This window comes from Stegostoma tigrinum, chromosome 18 (genome assembly GCF_030684315.1).
Source record: "Stegostoma tigrinum isolate sSteTig4 chromosome 18, sSteTig4.hap1, whole genome shotgun sequence".
NCBI lineage: Eukaryota > Metazoa > Chordata > Chondrichthyes > Orectolobiformes > Stegostomatidae > Stegostoma > Stegostoma tigrinum.
This window is the reverse complement of record NC_081371.1, coordinates 31,122,488-31,142,710: the sequence shown is the minus strand read 5'-3', so window position 1 is coordinate 31,142,710 and position 20,223 is coordinate 31,122,488. Positions and strand designations below refer to the sequence as shown.

The following is a 20,223-nucleotide window of genomic DNA, read 5'->3' as shown; positions in this document are numbered from 1 at the left end:
TGAATGGTTTTGAGTTAGGACTTGGGTCACAAAGTTTGGATGACAGGTTTCCAAAGGGTGGAATGCAGGATTTGACTAGGATTACACTGGAAAAGTCAAACTGAAAGTAGGAAAGATATAAATTTGGGTTTCAGAAACAGGGTGATGAAAGTAATATCCAGACATGAGAATATGTGGTCTTGGTGATGCTCAGATATATGTTTGCATACTTATCTCATGATTAAATATAAAATGAGGGTTGCAAACTGCTTTAATAGTTGGCCAGAAGAGAGATGGAATTTGCCTTTCGGGAGCAAAGTTTCTCATAGTGATTGAAGACATTGGACTTTCCATTTTTTTTTGTATGGAAGAAATTTCTGCTCATCCTACATTGATTATTGGATAAGCAGTGTTGAGGCAGTGGATGCTGTGGTGATTTTAATGAGGGCAGCCAAGTGGACCTCATAAAAAATTAGTTCCTTGATTGGGGCTATTAATCTGGTCCAGTCAGGGAGACCTGGCTGAAAGATAAGAACAGGAGTTTCAGACATCCTGTCATTCAAGGAGCTGGCTATTAGGGAGTTGGATCAGTGGCAAGGACTTTCCACGTGTAAATATAGGGTGGCAGGATACCAGCCTTTTTGGAGTTATTTCAGAGGCATTGAAGGAGCCTGTAGTGAGGTAGAGTTACATGTTTCAGCCTGTGTGTCCAAGATGATGTAGTTCGAAAGGATGTTACCAAGGGGGAAGAATATATTTGAGAAATAGGAGGGGACATCAAAAGTTATGGTGCAGGAACAGGCAGGGAGACCGGTGCAGGAACCGGCAGAGAGACCAGTGCAGGTGTTTCCGCTGAATAGTTTAAATCAGCCAGTGTGTATCCCTGGCAAATAAGTAAATTAGAAATGAATTATATGCTGTTCTGAACTGGAATTAAATTAGAAAATATTGAAAAGTTCATGGATCTTCACTGATGCAGCTAATGGGATGGTCTGGGATTGCTGCATTTCATCTACAGTTTGCTGAAAAGCTGTAGCAAAATGATGTTCTAAGAGTACCAAAAGGTGGCTTTTGTCACATAGGAAGGTGCTTTCTGAAGAGTTTTTAAAAACACTTCTCCACACGGGGATCTATTATATATTGTTGATATCTTTAAGCACTTGTTTAGGTTCACCTGAAAATCTTGCACAGCTGGTTTTACTGAAACAGACTGCATCTATTTTTGCACCCAAAGATATTGATGTCTGGTTAATCAAATTTGTTTAAGTGTTTTAATGTCTTTATTCAAAGCCAAGAGAAGCAAGTGATGGCTATTAATTATCTGAGCACTGACAGTTGTGCGATGAGCGGGATAAGACTGAGTAAGCCCATAGAGACTACAAAAGGAACAATGTATGGATCTTGGTTTCAATCTCACCAATCAGCTCAGATTCTGTTAGCAAAAGAGAAACTTAAAAGAGGAGTGTGCTGTGAATGTCATACTTTGCTTAAGCCTTGGCTGGTAACATGGATTTCCACTTGATTTATGATCATTCTAATGTGCTGACATAAGTGAAAGAGATTCCCAGGAAATTTCAGTATAACTCACTACCAGAAAGATTTGCCAGAAATTCTGTGTAAGTCCTCCATTCTCCAAGTTGAGCAAAATGTAAAATTGATGCTCATGAGCCAGTACCTCATTTTATACCCCAAACAATTTCCTTTGAAGTTAAATAAAATCAAGCAGAATATGAGGAATTGCACCTCATTCGTCAGCACTTGTTTTGTGTCACCGTCTTGTACCATTATTGCTGTTTGGTCTCCAGCTTTGGCTGAAAAGTAGCAAATAAGATTGACGCCACTTAAATGCCAGTCAATAGCTATCTTTAATATGAGACAAGCTAACCATTGCCCCTCGACAGCAGTGGGTGTTACCATCACTGAGTCCTCCACTAGAAAATCCTGGGGGTTACCATTGACTAGGAACTGAACTTGACAAACCATATAAATACAATAGGTCCAAGAACAGGTCAGAGGCTTGGAATCCTGCAGCAAGCAAGTCACCTCCTAACTCCCCAAAACCTAGTCACCTTCTACAAGTCACAAGTCAGGAGTGTGATAGAATACCCCTAACTTGCCTGTATGAATGCAACTCTAACAACACTTGGGGTACTTGACAGCATCCAGGACAAAGCAGCTGGTTTGATTACTTCCTTAGACTGCACCTCCCAAATCCACAATCACTTCCATCTCAAAAAACAGCAGTTAGATGAGAACACCACCACTTCAAAGTTCCCTCCAAGCTGCACGCCATCTTGACTTGGAATTCCCTTCCTAACTGTCTAGCCATAACACATGGACTGAAGCAGTTCAAGAAGGAAGTCCACTGTCACCTTCTCAAAGGCAACTAAGAATGAGCAATAAAGGCTGCCCAGTCAGCAATACCCGCATCCCCAAGTGAAGACAAAAAATTTTCAATGACCCATTTCACCTCCAATCCACTATTCTGTTGTGAAATTCCAGACACATGTCCTTTTATATTAAAAGATATGGTTGCTCTTAATTCCCGAAATGAATAATTCAATCATCTATCTGTAAATTTTGAATGCTCCTTTTGTTTTTGAGCAGTCACATTTCATTTTCTAACTATACAGAAATTTACATTTGGTAGTTTGACTACATTTTCTTTTCTTTTATTCAGCTGGCATTGAAAAGATCAGTAAATTTGAAAGTCATTTTGCATGAGCTTGAGAAATCCTATAAATATTGGGAGTCATCAGGTTGAAATTTCCTGTAGGCTTTGGGAATACTAAAGCCAGTATTGAGTGGCATCCCATCGCCTGCACTTCTTTGCCTAACTACGCAATCTTCTCGAAGGCAGCCTCCTTATATCAGCAGCATAAGAATGTGGCACAGGCAGCCTGATGCAGTCAGCTCAGTGAGTAGGCAATCAACCCTGAGATTCAGCACCATCACTGAGAAAACCGTATGCCTCAACATGGAATACCTTTGGTTCTCCCTCAACATGGAGGCTTATGTTGAAGATTAAAGTTATCAAGGGTGAAGCCTTTAGGCCCCTCGAAAGCAGAGAGGAAACCTCCCCAGGTGCATGTTTCGGCCACAGGTGTGGTCTTTTCTATTGATGAGCCACTCTTCAGAGGAAAGATTCTTTTGCCTTGTGGGAGATTCTAGGATGACAGGACATAATTGCAGAATAAGTGGTTGCACAGTTGTGACAGAAGTGAGGCTTTTCTTCTCTGAGGGTAGTGAATCTATGGAATTCCTTACCCAAAGAGGGCTGTAGAGGGACCATTAAGTATATTCAAGGCTGAGATAGACAGTGCTTTAATTAATAAGGTAATCAAGTGTTAAGAAGAAAAGGCAGGAATGTGGAGTTGCAGATTATTAAATCAGCTGTGATTGCATTGAATTGTGGAGCAGACTCGATGGGCTGAATGGCTTATTTTTGCTCCTATATCACTTGTCTTCAAAGCATGAAGTTTCTGGCTCCAATGGTCTCACCAGGCTGCCTCCATAGAGGTGGTGGCCTCCATATTACTGATTGCAAATTGCTGACATGCCCACAGAATGCGTCATAATCAGTTTAATTAACTGCAAAGCTCCACAGTGCAGACAGTGAATTTGGGTTGCCAGCCACCATGACCTTAAACCATAGAAGAAGTTCAAGCTGTAACAATTTAAACCAGGGTGGGGCTGGGAAAAGAAGAAAGGGACAAAGGAAGGAAGCTAAGTGATAAAGCAAAGGAATATGATATGGTGAAAGGCAGGAGCACTTAAATTATAAGAAGAATGATGATACAAGATAAAAAGAGGTTGCAACAGGACAAGTAAAGAAACAAAAGATGGGTTTGGAGGAGTTGCAAATGAATATGGGGTCAGCAATCATGATCTGCAATTATTAAATTTAGTGTTGAGTCTGGAAGGATGGAAATAATCGAATTGAAAATGAAGTGCTGTTCTGCAAACTTAGATCAATAAGAGGCAGAGGACAGCGATGTCAGAGTGGGAGTGAGATGAAGAATCAAATTAGCCAGCAATTGGAAGCTCAGGATCAATCATGCAGTCTGAACTGAAATATGCAGCATTCAGTCCTCAATATCCCAAGTATAGAGGAGGTTACATCACAAGTTGTGAATGCAGTATCCTCAACTGAACATTGAGCAATTATTGCTGTTTGCCTGGGTGGAGTGCTTAAGGTGCTGGATCATGGGAGGGAGGAGGTGGTGAGCAGAATGATACAACTGCTTCTGCACTTCTAATGGTTCAAGTTTAGTTTTAATGTTGAGTTTGTTCAGTTGGTGACTAGCTTACTTTGTTTTCACCAGGCTGTGTTCCTGAGCTCTTTCCCAGCTGTGTACTCCGAGCTTCTGAAACTGATAGATGTGCGAGAAGTGGCAAACCTGGTGAGAGACACCTTGCGCAGTATGCCCGATGTCCTGCATGTGGAATATTCACTGGAAGCTGTCAAACTCCAATGCATTGCTAAAACAGTGGAGAGTCAACTATTTACTAATCCTGGTAAGAGAAGTACTTGTTAATTGTGTTATCACGTAAATTAAATTTCTCTCCAAATTGGACATATGGACAAGGAACAAAAGTAGGCCACTCAGCCCCTTGAGCCTGTCCATAATGTCTGAGATCAGGGTCCTCTGACTTTAACCTCAACTCTACAATCCTACATATCCCCAATAATCTTTCATCCCTGTTAATCAATAAGCTATCTCTCTCTGCTATTAAAAAAAACCTTTAAAAAATTCTGCATCCATTGTTTTTTGAGGAAGGCAATTCCAAAGACACTAAACCCTCTGAGAGAGAAAAATTCCTCATCTCTGTTTTGAATGAGCGTCCCCTTATTTTTCAACTAGGCAACCCTAGTTCTAGGTTCTCCCAAAAGGTGATGCATGCTGTCAACATTCACCTCTAGAGGATCTAGTTAAGCCATCTCTGACTCTTCCAAACTCCAGAGGATATAGACCCAGCCTGTGTAGCCCTTCCTCATAAGGCAATCCACTCATTCCAGGTGTTAGATTAATAAACCTTCTCTGAACTGCTTCCAGCACATTAATATCGTTCCATAAATGTGGTGACCAGTGCTATACACAGTACTCCAGATGTGGTCTCACACATGCTCTGTATAACTGAAGGATAACTTCTCATATTCAATTCCCCTCTCAGTAAACCTTTATGTTCTGTTAGCTTTCCTGAATACTACTGTAGCTGCTTATTAACCTGTTATTCATGCACTATGATGCACAGTTTTCTCTGCATCTCTGAGCTCTTCAACCTCTCACCATTTAGAGAATATGCTTCTTTTCTATTTGTTCTGCCAAAATGAATAATTTCAAACTTTTCTACATTTGCCAGACTTTTGCCAACTCACACAACCTATCCATGCCCTTCTGTAGGGTGTATATATCCTCTTCACAACTCACTTTTCCACTATCTGTGTCGCGATCTCATCCCTTCATAGAACAAAAAACAAAGAACTTTACAGCGCAGGAACAGGACCTTCAGCCCACCAAGCCTGAGCTGGCATGCATCGCCTTTCTAACAACCTTTTGCCTCTATGCTGTCCAAATCCCTCTATTCCCTGCCTATTCATGTATCTCTTAAGATGCATGTTAAATGTTGCGCATTTTGCTTCTACCACCTCCTCTGGCAGTGCGTTCTGGGCACTTATGACCCTCTGTGTGGGTCTCTTACATCTCTTTTAAACTTTATCACCGTTTACCTAACCAGAGTCCTCCAGTAATTGGTATTTCAATCCTGAGAAAAAGCCTCTGATTATCCATTCTATCCATGTCTACCATAATTCTGTAATCTTCTATTAGGCTGCCTCTCAGCCTCTGACATTCGAGTAAAAACAAACCACGTTTGTCCAATCTCTCCTCATAGCTGTCATCCTCCAAACTGGGCAAAATTCTGGTAAACCCTTTCTGTACCTTCTCCAGAGCCATTACATCCTTCTGGTAGCATGATAACCAGAACTGTTCCCATTGTTTGCTTCTCTTGTCCAACTCTTCTGATAAATGTATGAAATACCAGTGTTGATTACTACCAGTGACCAATTGATTCATGCTGCATTAAAAGGTCTATATTTAATGTCAAAGATTAGGGTCCAATAATGAATGGGATGAGTTTCGTGACTTGTTGAAGAACCTAAGTTGCAACCACAAAGCAGTATAAAGTTCATTTTAAGATGGTAATTTTGTTTTACATTCAGTTTTAGTTCATTTATTTATAAACATGAAGTGTTAACATGTAGCAAAAGCACAGTTACCAAATCCAAAACTTTCCAGCTAATATCATTGTACAAAAGTGACAATGTTGTGACTTTCTATTGGTGTTTAATGTATGTGGTGACAATAATGGCTCAGGATTCATATAGCACATAGGTACAAACCATATGCCATAATACATTGGAAGGCAAACAACATGGGGTCATTTGTTACACAATGGTAGTATCCCTAACTCTTAGCCAAGAGCCAAGTCAAAACATTGACATCCCACCTCCTTTAGAGGTGCATAGTAACTTCTCAGAATAGGTTGTTTTGAAAATGTCTACAAAGCAAGCAAAAGGGCCATAAGGTGCAGCTGTATTGTCCCTAACTCTGAGCTCGGAGGCCTGGGTTCAAGTCCCACCTGCTCCAAAGGTATGTAATGCTATCTCTGAACAGGTTGATTAGAAAGTATTTATAGTGCAAACAACCATCAGAGAGGCAGCTAAAACCAAAGTATCAAAGAAAATACAGTTCAGCTTGAGAGCAACATAATTTCTCTCCTTTACCCTTATTTGATAACCATTGATGTTTTTGAGCTGTTGCATGTGTCTGAAGTGGGGTTTGAACTTTGTCTGACAATTCAAGGTTGCACCAAACTTTGGAAGGAGACTTTGAAAATGTTCTTTGTATGTTCTGCATGTGCACAATTTGTCAATACCTTTGCTTTCAATTTTTCTGTCAAGAACTTGGTAGGAGTGGAATATGGCCACTTACTTTTAAAAGAAATTTTAAGAGGGGTGGCAATGAACTCTCCTGGTCTCTGGACCATACACTGAAGTATACTTGTTCACTTTGAAACACATATGTTAATTGCTTTATAATTGACAAAGGCGTCAGCACTGAATAGTGGTCAAAATTTGCTCGGTTAGACTCACTAGTTAGTGTTACGGAAACAAACGCTTTTAATTCCTTTTCTTTAACAGTGATGTAGGATTCACCAGTGGAGAGAAGAAAACAGATAAGCAACAGGCACATAACAGTTACAGAGAAGTTTTCAATGTATTACATATCAACTTATCACAACGTCGAAACGGTTAATAATCATACGAAATATTTTTATTTTACATGATTTAGATTATTGGTTTACCCTTCAAAAAATCTATCAGATGTGGAAGATGCATGATAAGGCTTTGTATGATGTTTATACAATCTGGTATTATAGAACACAGAAAAGGGCTATTTGGCCCTTTTACCTATGTCACCTTCTACTATATATTGTGGAACAGGGAGGAAGATTTTCTTATGATTAGAGGAGAACGATGATTTTAATGCTATCACAATGCAAGGATGTTATTGTATTCTTGTTAGCTCAACTTTCATCTGTCTGAAATTCCAAGACATCTGCACGTAATTTAAATTGATGCTTCAGCGAAATATTCAGGGAGTGCTGCTTTAAAATTCCATCTTTGAACAGAAATGTTTGACTGAAGGTTGATCAACCTGATTCAGATGAATATAAAAGATGTTATGGCTCAATTTTTATGACCAAGGCTTGAGAAGTGCTTTCAATTTAGTTCCACACTCCACAGGTCAAAAGAAAAAAAAATAAAAATACTTCTTCTAATTATCATGATGACCAATTAAATTTCTTGTCAATGTCACACTTTACAGAAAAGGGACCTTCAACCAAGTTTCCTAATAAATACAATTGCTGGTTTATTATCAATACAAACCTTATTCAATAAGGATGAAATAATTGATTGACATACACAGTTCAGTGATGTAGAATTATGAATTCTTATCCCTGGAAATATTCTGAGACATACACACACAACCCTCTCACTTACTCTTCAGGAAAAGGGCAAAAAAAGACACATTCCTCTGCAATGTTTGACTTTCCAAAACAAAACAAACATTTTCACCAATGGATTTTTTTGAAGGCAAGAAGATGAACTATAGGATGTTCTGGACTTTGTTGTTCTGATGTTCTCACCCATGTGATGAAGTCATTAATAACACATTCAATATTTGAGCTCAGGATCCCAACTCCAACTAAAAGATGGCAACATAATATTTTCATACCACTAGTCCCCAAATGAAAATAGGGCCATTCAGTGCAGATTCTCTTGAGTTTTGTCAGATCTTTCTTGAAAAATCAGGCCGACGTGCAGAGATTAACTGCTATGTTTGCTTGAAAAATGATGACTGTACTTCAAATGATGACTGCCTGGGAGCATCCAACGCTAACCTTTATTGTCCATTCTTCATGGTCCTTGAGAAGGTGATGGTGAGTCATCACCTGCCTGAAATCTACAGTGTATGTGATGTTCATACACTACATTACTCTTTAAGAGGGAGTTCAAAGAATTTGATCCTTTAACATTGAAGAAAAGCCAATATATTTTGAAACCAGGATGCCGAGTGACTTGAGGGGAATTGCAGGTGATATGATCAGTTAATCAACAAATTTAAAACTAAATTATATCTGGAGTTCAGAATTACTATATTGACAAACAGAATATTGAGTCTATACATTTTTTTATACCATGTTCTTATGTGCCTCGGCAGGGGAGGTCACAGTTTGGAAGATGCTGTTGAAGAAATCTTAGTGATGTGACTTGCTGTTGTGTATCTTGGTATGTTGGTGTTGACTGTTGTCACAGTTGTGAAGTGGCCTGTGATGAGCTGCAGACAAAGAGGAGTAGACGTATGAAAGCTTTACCTCAAAGCTATAATTTGTTAACTGTTGACTATAATCAGAATGTTTTGCAGGTGAGGATAATAAGGCTGTATTTGTTTCTCCATTACATTCTTTCTTGCTTAAGAATGAACTGGGCCTGTCAGTGAACGTAGAGCAGTGTTCAGAATGTTATGTTGACATCCTGATAAATTTTGACTTTGAAAGTGGGAATGTCAATGGAATTCATATAATGTTCAAAAGAAGGAAACCAATCCTTTGTCTCACTTTGTTCCATATTGATAATATAGCATATATTTCAAAATCACCTCGTTTCCGTTTAAGTTACAAAGAAATTAACTCTTTACAATTGAAAAGGTAAACCTGTATATAAGCAAGAAGTAAATTGGTATGAAGACTATGAATTAAATAAAATCAAATATCACCAAACAATTGCCAATAAAATATTCAGCAAGTGAGATTCATGCCAGGCAAGATAATCTCCAACAAAATTAGAGAATATTTAATGAAATCGCCTTGGTATTCAACATTCAATAGCATTACCAGTGCTAAATGCCCCATTAACAATATCTTGAGAGTTACAATTCACCAAAAACTAAACCAGTCCAGCTACATGAATACTGCTGCTTTTCTGATAGTCCAAGAATTAGAATCCTGTAATGAATAGCTCACTTCCTAACTCCCAAAGCCTGTCCAACATCTACACTATGCTGAGACTCCCTTCCATATAATGCCATGGGTTTAGCTGCACCACATGAATTCCAGCTGTTCCAAAAGGCAGCTCTCCACCTCCATCTCAGATATTGATTTTAAGGTTTCAGCAAGCTTTTTGATAATATTCATTGATCAGTATTGAACAACAATTTTGAACAATTATTTATTGTTCGAAACAGTGAACTGTAAGCATCAGAAAGTAGGACTGCTTAAAGAGGGACTGAAGTAGTGGAAAAGCTTGAGAAACTGCTGGAATGAGATGGAAGTAGCCATCTGAAGAAGTTCATCAGAAGAATTAGCTGAATTAAGAGAGAAGAGAATTAATTTGAATAGATTAAAAGTAATGTTATTATAAATCTCTGCATCAGCCAGGTATTTAGGAAGAAAATCAATTGATGAAAATAAGTTGTGTTGTGAGTACTGTACTCTGTATTAAACTCTGTGACCAACCAGATAGATTGAAATCATCTTTGCTGTCTCTGTTGATTATTATCAAACTAATGACCACCAACCTACTTTGTGTGGGAGGAAGGGAAGCATTATTTACTAGGATTTCATGACTGACATGACAAACTACAGACCACGAATTCACTTTTCAATTGCATTTGCTGTAACTTTCACAGGAAAAACAATGTTAACTAACTGGGTACAATAGTTTGCAATATGCAGTAAATCTGCTGTACTTGTCTGCCGCCTTGTCAATTTCCACTTCAATCTCAACTTAGTTCACACTTGTCCACTGCTCCAGAAATGCAGCAGGGTTTACCATTTTTATTTTCCAGATTACAGGAGGCTGGCAGAATTCCATGCCTGTTTATTTCAAATCATTTCAAACCATTGAACTCCTTCACTTACTGGCCCCATGTTATATTCCCTGCTTACTATCCTGGACTCATATGTGGGCAGCGGCTACATATTTACCAAATGCACACAAGTTGCATGTGACTGTGAATGGAGATTTTGACATTATGATTGTTTTGAATTTATGAATGGGTTAATGTTGACATTCTAATGACATTTGGACTGAAACAAAATTTTTCCTGTACGATTATTTCATTATTATGCAACAACAAAGATTGAGTAATTGTGATGGAAATTAATATGCAAAAGGTTATAAATAATCTTAGTTGAGCCAGTAATGTTAGAACATACATTGTCTGACAAATTTGAGAACAAGGTTGAGCTCAGCCTACTAATTTTCTTAAATAATGCAGTGGGTGCTTAGGACGTTGGAATGAGTAGTGGTCATAGAGAGGAGTAGTTCATTAAAATAGTAGTTAAATGCAGAGAATGTTCATTGTCAGGAGCAACTGGCACTGTAGGCTGCTACCTGCACAACCCTGTTGAAGTACTTTAAGAGATAAAATAGGAAAACCTACGCTGGGGCATTGCAGGTAGAGTCCTACAATAGTGCTTTCTGACACCAGCTTGAGCAGTACCACTTCAGCTGATGCTACATTAACACATTTTTGCACCTATGTGTTTTATGGTCTGCAATAGTTAATGGCTATGCTTGAAACATTAAAGTGATAAAACACTCCATCAGCTCAAAACAAGTAAACTGTATTACGAATTTACTGCCCCTTAAAAGGTCTTTTAAAACCTATTTGATTTCTTGCTGTAAAAGTGTCAGCTTTATAGAGTCATAGAGTCCCACAGCATGGAGACAGGCCCTTTGGCCCAAACTAATCATTCCACTCTAATCTTATTTCCCTGTATTTGGTGCATATCCTTCTAAATCTTTTCTGTTCATGTATTTGTCCAATTGTTTTTTGAATGTTGTTAATGTACCCACATCAACTACTTCAGCTGGCAGCTGATTCCATAAGTATACCACCTTCTGTGTAAAAGAGTTTGCCCTCAGTTTCCCATGTATTCTTTCCCCTCTTACCTGAATTTGAATCTGACTCTAGTCCTCAATTCCCCAATTTTGGAAAAAAGACTGAGTGCTTTCACCCTATCCTTGCCACTCATGATTTTATACACTTCTATAAGACACCACCCCCCCCCCCAACTTCAGTCTCCTCTACTCTGAAGAAGAATGTCCTTGCCTATCCAACCTCCCTGTCTAAGTCAGTCCCTTGAGTCGTGGCAACATCCTTGTAAATTTCTTCTGCACTGTTTCCAGTTTAATAACATCCTTCTTATGGCAAGGTGACCAAAACTGAACAATACTCCAAGTGCAGCCTCACCAACATCATGTAGAACTGCATTATAACTTCCCAACTTCAATAGTCAATACCCTGACAGATGAAGGCCAGTGTGCCGAAAGCCTTCTTCACTGCCCTGTCTACCTGTGAATCCACTTTCGGAGAACTGTGCGCCTGAATTCCTAAGAGAGGGTTACTGGACTTGAAATGTTAACTCTGACTTCTCTTCACAGATGCTGCTAGATCTGCTGAGCTTTTCCAGCAATATCTGTTGTTGGTGATAATGTAAAAATATTCTGCTTTCCAGTGCAGTGCCCAATGAAATTGTTGTTTCAAGCACTGTGTCTGCTACAGTGATAATTGGTGAAAATGTCCTTGTGTATTTCAGTCAGCCGAAATTAGAGCCTGTATAAATGCTCTGATAAAGTAAGTTCAAAATCCAGCAGAGCTTGAACTGGGAACAGATATGTTAATGTGCTGATAGTTAAACAAAAATAATTCAAGAAGGATTCACAAAGGATAACGTGAATGTTTTGCATTCTGAAGAAGGGTCATTGGATCTGAAACAATAACTCTGCTTTCTCTCCAGAGTTTCTGTTAAATCTGCTGAGTTTTTCTAGCAACTTCTGTTTTTGTAACTCTGCTTATATTTATTAACTATGTAAATTCCAGTGTCTATTTTCTCATAGTGCTGTGGTGATGCCTACATTTGGAGATAATTAGCTAAATCAAAAATGATGATATATTGAATAATCTTTAGGTCTGGCAGCATCTGTGGAGAGTGATGTTCTATTCTAAAGGAAAGTCACATTCGAGCCAAAACATGAACTGTTTTGTCTACAGATGCTACTAGACTGACCAAATATCTCCAGTGTTTGTTTAATTTCACATGTCCAGCATCTGCAATATGGTGATTTTATTTTATTCAATAATAATATTATATTTAGAGAGGAGAAGGGAGAACTTTGATTCCTAGAGGTCTGTTGAGAGAAGTATTCAATTGTTTGGAATGTAAGTGCTAGTTTTAGAATTAATCACCTTTCACAACCTCATATAACTGTACCTGATTAGAAATGTAGGTGTTCTTTTATTCACTTGAGGTGTGGACATTGTTGGCTTGGCTACCGTTTATTACCTGTCCATAATTGCCCTTGAGCAAGTGGTGGTAATGAACTGCCTCCTTGAACCGCACCAGTCTATATGCTGTCGGTAGACCAACAATGCAATTTAGGAAAAATAATAGAGGATTTTGACCCAATGGCACTGAAGGAACAATGATACATTTCCAAATCAGGATGGTTGGTGGCTCGGTGGGGAACTTGCAGGATGTAATATTCACTTATATCTGCTGCCCATTTCCTCCTTGATGTTAGTGGTTCTAGGCTTGAAAAAAAACTGTCTGTCTGTGCTGGGGAAGTTCTGCAGTGCATCTTATAGACGGTACACACAGCGTCAATGGTGAACAGAATGGATGTTTGTGGATGTGGTGCCATTCAAATGGGCCACTTTGTCCTGGATAACGATGGGTTTCTTGAGTATTATTGGAGGTTTACTTATCCAGGTAAGTGCATAATATTGAATAACACTCCTCACTTGAGCCCAGTAGATAGTGGACAGGTTTTGGAGAGTCAGGAGATGAGTTATTCGCTGCAGCATTCCTGGACTTTGAACTTGTTGTTGTAGCCATTGTACTTATAAGGCTAGCCCAGTTCAGTTTATGGTCAAGGGGCAATGGTTAGATTATTTTTTATTGGAGATGGCTATTGCCTGACATTTGTGTGGCGTGAATGTTACTTTCCGCTTTTCAGCCCAAGTCAGGATATTGCCTAGGTCTTGTTGCATTTGGACATGGACTGCTTTAGTATCTGAGGAACCATGAACAGTGATGAACATTGTGCTGTGATTTGTGAATGTCCCCGCTTCTAATGTCATGATGGAAAAAGAATCACTAATGAAGCAGCTGAAGATGGTTAGGCCTAAGACAATTGAGAAATTTAATTCAGAAATAGGTATAACGAATTAGGTCACATGTTGATATTAAAATCATTCAAAGATAAAGATTAATGCAGCAGGTAACCATGAAAAATTCCATCACAACTGGAAAGAAAGAGAAATACCTAGAAGGAGATGTGGAGATGGCACATGTTAGTACTCAGTACAAGCAGTAAGAAGGTGTAAACAATTGTTTAATTACTGTAAAGAAGGCCTGGAAAGATGTATGGCAACGTCATACCTGGGCTTGACAGTGAAACATTAATTACAGGAGGAATGCTAGAACTATCCAACTGTCTATATTTTCTAATCAACCTGCTCAGAGATATTATTAAACACCTCTGCTGCATGTGGGACTTGAACCTGGGCCTTCTGGCTCAGAAGAACCATTCAACTGCCAAGGACAGCAAAAATGCTTGTCACATGATTACCATCAGAAACCAGGATAACGCAACACTTATAAAGAAAGAGAAAAGAAACATCTGTACTCATAAATTTTTAATTAAGGATTCATTTAAGATTGAATATAAGGGTGAGATGAAAAACATTTCTAGACATGAATATAGAATATGACAAATAAATTGACTAGATAGACTTCATAGAGGAATCTTAAATGAATAATTAAGAAATAGGGCCTGTTTCCACACTGTAGGGAATCTTAAAAAACAAACATAAAATGATACAGCATTATGTAAAAGGTGGGAGGATCCAATGCAGAGGTTAAACACTTGCATTTGAAAAGCAGAAGAGCTCCAACTTATAGAAAAATAAGACCCCTTCACTGAAGTTTCAGAAATTCTAGGGACCTTCAAGTAATACTTCTCGATTGATATTTTATTCCATTCAAGGCTTTTGGGTTAAAACTTGAAATGCAGATGGATAGTCTAATGTTAGATTTTGTTCGTTATTTTATGCATAGCTACTCTTAGTTATTCATGAATAGTTATAAATAGCATCAAACTGGATTCCATTAGATTAGGTGTTACATCTTATGACAGCTTTCGGCACAACAGTATTCTTACCCACGTGAAGTGTACTGCTTGTTAATTTCTGTCACTAAAATTGTAAAATTAGTAAATCACCTGACCGAAGATCGCTGTTACAACTGAAATGAAGCCCAGCATTTTGCATGTTTCCTGAAGTGTGGAAGTGTATTTTCTGGAGACCAAAATTCCCAGTCCTTAAAATATCTGGATTTTTATAGCATAGCAAGCTTATTAAAATTAAGCAGTCTGTATGAAGGAAGGCAGCATTCTCAGACAGCTTCTTCTCTAATGGCTGGTTATTTAAATCCTACAAATTCATCAAAATACTCCTGATCTAAGTTATGTCTAAATGAGAATTATAGGTTATAAAGCACTTCATTTTGGTCATCCTGATTGCTTGACAGCCAATGAAGTATTTGCAAAAAGTCATCACTGTTGTTAGAAGAATATATGTCTACCAATCATGAGTGCAGCAATCTCCCATACAAAACAATGACACAATGGCCAGGTAACCTGTTTTTAGTGATGTTGTTTGAGGGATAAGTACTGATCTGGTCACAGGAAATCTTCGCCACTCCTCTTCAGAATAGTGTCATGGGACCTTTTATATACATCTTAGATGAAGTTAGACCATGGTTTAATTTCTGTCTTGAAGTACAGTTCCTTCAAGAGTGTACCACTCCTTCTATGCTGAGCAGAGGTTTGAGATTTCAGACAAATGGTAGCAGTTAGAGGAGAGTAAAATTAAATCCTTGGTGTTATGCCAGACATGAAACAATTTTCCCCTTTGGTTTAGTTTGGTGTTGTCCCTCATTAAGAATGTAAATATTGACATTGTATTCTGGGCTCTTTAAACATACAGGTCTAGATTCTGGACTGTTTTATATTATATATGGCTGTATTACAATAATTAGAACGGGTGATCATCAGGAGTAATTTAGCCATTGCATGTATTCCTTTACATTGTGTCTTTCTTCAAACAACCTGGGAAGAAATCATACCAATAAAGTCAGTAAGAAAAGACAAAATAACTTGACTTTTCATGAGGTGTGGCTAAATTTGGTACCAGTACAAAGCAAGAGTTCAGATAAAACACTCGGGGCATAGTTGAGGTATTCAGCTGCAATACTATCATGACCATCATTGAGACCGATGCATTTTGTGTTGACCATCTTATTCCAGATTCTCGCTGCATTCTCCTACCTGTGGTTCTACACCATCTCCACATGCATTTGCAAGAACAGAAGGATCTAACCATGTGTGCACGCATCCTTAGCACAACGTTTTGTCTGATCAAGAAGGACAGCTCTGTGAGTATTTCAGAGAGACAGGATCAGATTAGAGATTAAACTTTTCAAGCAAACAGCTCTCAGACTTTGAAATGGCAATTCTCAGTAATGTTTACATTTTAAAATTATTTTTGTGTTAAGTATCCTTTTGGTTAGTTTAAGCCTTGTCCTCCAGGTAGAACCTGAAAGGCTTAGTTGCACTTTTTTCCATTTAAACATCAGGAAAACTGAAGTGGCAATCACTGGTTACTACTTAAAAATTGTAGAACTTTATTAACCATTATGACTTTCCCAGTGACTGGTACAGCGAAGCCAAATTGCCTTTCAAATCTACTCCAGCACCCTTTAGAAAAGTCTTGGCAATTCCATTCCCTTGACTGTCTCTATATCCCTTAAGTGTATATTCAGTTTCCTTGAATGTTACCTATTTGTTTTATTTTTGCCTGATGCCATCCTCACCTAAAAATCTCTTGCATGTGTAGTTTTGAGAAAATCAGATCACTTCATCTGAGCATTTTGGCACAGCTGATTCTATATCGACTCTGAGTTGGCTTGGTTCTTCTTATAGAGTCAGAGTCATACATTGCAGGAACAGACCAGGCAGTCCAACTCATGAATGCTGAACAGGTTTTCTAACCAAACTAATTCTGTTGCCTGTGTTTGCCCTATATCCCTCTGAACCTTTTCTATTGATGTACCAGTCCAAATGTCTTTTACATGTTGTGACTGTACCTGCATCTACCACTCTCTCAGGCAGTTCATTCTGTATACATACCACCTCTGTGTGAAAATGTCACCCACCCCTCAAGTCCTACTTAAATCTTCCTCCCCTCACCTTAAATCTCTGCCCTCTAGTTTTGGACCCTCCCACCTTAAGCTTAAACTCTCCTAATGATTATCATACTTTAGCACAGTTCAGGTATTATTCAAATCCATTACTGTTTTGTCTTGCACCCTGCACATTTAAAGCTCCCCCAATATTTTAACTGCCTGTTGGACAATCTTTTCCATCCTGGATAATTTCTAAATAGTTTAGATAAATGAACAAATACCCTTGAAGAATCTGTCTTGAAATCTCCATATATTGACTTTTGAAGGAGTTCATCAGTTTATGTCTCGACTTGGTTCATTGGACATGGATTAACATGCCTTTGGGACAATTAGCTAAATTGTAATCAATGATTTCTTTATCCTCTCACTGATGATTTAATCACTTACCAACCAATGAATTTTCACCAAATTCTCTAAGGCAATTAACTGCAACTAAAGTTAATTAATGAACCAGTCATTCACTTGTTATTTGTTCTTCCAAATTTTTCCCTCTTACATTTAGCTTAATTTCAGTTATGATCTGTAACGCGCTGTCAAGGCTGAACAATTTCATTGCCTTAAATTATAAATCCCACAATACCTCCCAGTCAATGTATGTCAATAATCCATTGTTGTCTCTGATTTGCAGTGTATAGGTTCTCCAATTATCCTTCATGTCTGGATTGAGTCCGGAACAAGCTGACTGATGTATTGACTTTAGAAATAATGACTATTATCCTTTGTTCCCTTTTCACTCAATGCAACTTTGTATTGTTCCCTTCGTTCACCATCAGAAAATCCATTCCCACTGCATCTGCTTCCTTCCGCATGTGACTTAATTGCCTACCCAAAATCTCTGTGTTCTCACCCCAGCAAAGAAATACACAAATGCAATACCCTAAACAATGGTCAATCATTTTTATTAAATTCAGAATAAAGCACTGTAAACTGTGCTGATATCTTATGATTGAAGTGACATTGAAGTTTATTTTGGTGTTGGCCTCAACTGGTTGCTGTTTTCTCTGTTGCTGTATGTTATGTAATTAAGTATTAATCAGATGACTAATGCAATAAATTTACTGACCTACGTAATTATTGAGTCCAGGCTGTTGAATAGGAAACAATGATCTTTCAAGCAAGGTTTTATTTCAGGCTAACCATTACTAAACTGGATCTCAAAAATCCATGGCTGCTTTGATGAGAATTGCTGTAGTTATTGAACTATTTCCAAGCTAAGTCAGGATCCTACAGTATCAGGTCATTTTGGCTAGTTTCCAGAAGGGCCTTTCAGGAATGGAGCCTCCATCCGTCCCTTACAAACAACTCTTGCTCTGGGTGGCAGGGCATTCTGAAACTTCACTATTTGTGGAGTTTTTCAGGATGCACCACAGGGTTATCATAGATACAACTTGGCATTTCGGGCAGCCTTCTGGATGAAAAAGACCTGGAGCAAACCTGCAATTCCAAGTTGGAGTCAAGGTTTTGACTTTCAATGGTTCGACCATGACAAATGGTGGAAACTGCATGTTCATCAACACCTTTCTCCCAGATGGTCTTATGGGGTACTCCAAAACCACTGCCTAGTGTAACAAAGGTATGGAAATAGTGAGCTTCCTCCACACCTCAGACTCTTTGGCAGGTTGTGTGATCAAAATTATGAACAAAAACAGTTAACAACTGATATTCAGGATACCTATGCTGTGAATTTTTTTAGGGGTGGGGGGAACTGCACTAATTAATGAAAATAAAACGATACCATTTTTGTGATGAAATTTCTTAATTAGGGTTTGACCTGCTTTGTTGACCAGAACAGAAACAACCAGAACGTTAAAAATCTTTCTTCTAATTGAAAGTTCACCAATTTATTTTAGACTAACCCATTTCCGCAAATAAGTTGTGTTTAAATCGTGTTTGCTGATACTGTTGTTCATTATGTGGCTGAATATATATTTATCATAGGAGAAGGAAAAGGACCCCATTTATATTTTGTGTCCATCAAAGTCTAGTCTCTTATTGTATGTGTCATTTATTAACAGGAAAGTCATTAGCTCAAGTACATCTTAGACACAATGATATTGTAAACAATGTTTTGAAAACTACACAATGCAATTGGGATTTTGCAGCTAGGTTTGCTAAGCCTGTTCAACATTCAGCAAGTGTGCAGTTTTATTGATCGTTTCAGATACAAACCTAGCTTGCACCAACTTCTTGAAATGTGGCCTTGTCAAAATAAATATTGACAAGACTCTCTTTTTGCCTCAGTGGCCTGTTTCTGTGCTGTGAATTGTATGTAAATTTATTTGGCAACTGTTGCAATTATCTTATTATCATTCAGGAAATAACTGCTTCGGAGGAGGTGGACATGCTTGTAGACAGCTTGCTAGGTGTGCTGCTGAGAACCATATTAGAAATCAGCAACAGGTCACAGCCCTCTGGACCGACAATTCGACTGCAGTTTCAGGACGTGACTGTAAGTAAACAGTATGTCATATACTGTAAGAAGTAAGTTCCTTGCTAGTGCATTTATTCTGAGATTTTTTTTGGACTCTGTTTTTCCTCTTGGTATTTATTGTACTGCTCATGGTCAAACTCTGGACATCGTCTAGTTGACCGACATTTCCTAGGGGAAATATTGTACTGGCAAAAATTTAAAATATGCCCTATCTAGTCATATGTTAATAAAGACACACATGTATTACTTGCAATACAATATTAAATTGTAACCATTTACAGTAAAACTTTCCATTTGGTTAATAGTTTTATAAAATCCTTGTACTACCATTTATAACATATGAAATAACTTTTTTAGGTTACAACATCGCCATTTTTTAAACACCTTCTGCGGCACAGATTTGGGAGAGAAAAGCAGGCTACAAGCCCTATAACTTAACTCTATATTTACTCACCATTACTCCATATTCCTTGATTTCCGTGTCGAACAAAAACCCATCAGTCTCAGTTTTGACTCACAATCCAGTTTTTTAGCACAGCGTGTTTTACGTTCCCACAACAGTTCTTGTGAAATATGACTTCTTTTCTGAGATACTTACCTCTATTTGAGGTTTTGCCCCTTTGTTCCAGATTGCCCCTCAAGAGTTTATCTAGCACCAGTGTAAATAATTTCTTTGCATCTGCAATATCAAATTCCTAAACCAGCTAAATACAAGATGGAACATTCATTGTAAAAGGGAATAAAAAGCATAGCAAATGCAAGTGCCTAGTTTTAACTGACTAATTAGGAGATACTTTTGATGGGAAGTACTATGGAGTAGGATGTCTTATGTGACAGAGTTTTGCCCCGGCCACCTGAAGAGTCAATTGGTGGTGAATGTTTCTCCACTCGTCGCAGCATTATACCTGCTGAGGACTGTCTTGCAGGACTGT

At 38.3% G+C, this 20,223-nt stretch overlaps 1 protein-coding gene across 12 annotated transcripts in view; it reads left to right on the top strand.

Annotated features, from left to right (window-relative positions):
* dock4 (dedicator of cytokinesis 4) overlaps window positions 1–20,223 on the top strand; it is a 402,360-nt gene that overhangs the window by 251,646 nt on the left and 130,491 nt on the right. For all 12 annotated transcript variants that reach the window (XM_048548410.2, XM_048548411.2, XM_048548409.2 and 9 more), the window contains 3 exons: window positions 4,305–4,497; window positions 15,923–16,050; window positions 19,175–19,309. In XM_048548410.2, the coding sequence (XP_048404367.1) occupies window positions 4,305–4,497; window positions 15,923–16,050; window positions 19,175–19,309 (456 nt within the window). The remainder of the gene's footprint in view (window positions 1–4,304; window positions 4,498–15,922; window positions 16,051–19,174; window positions 19,310–20,223) is intronic.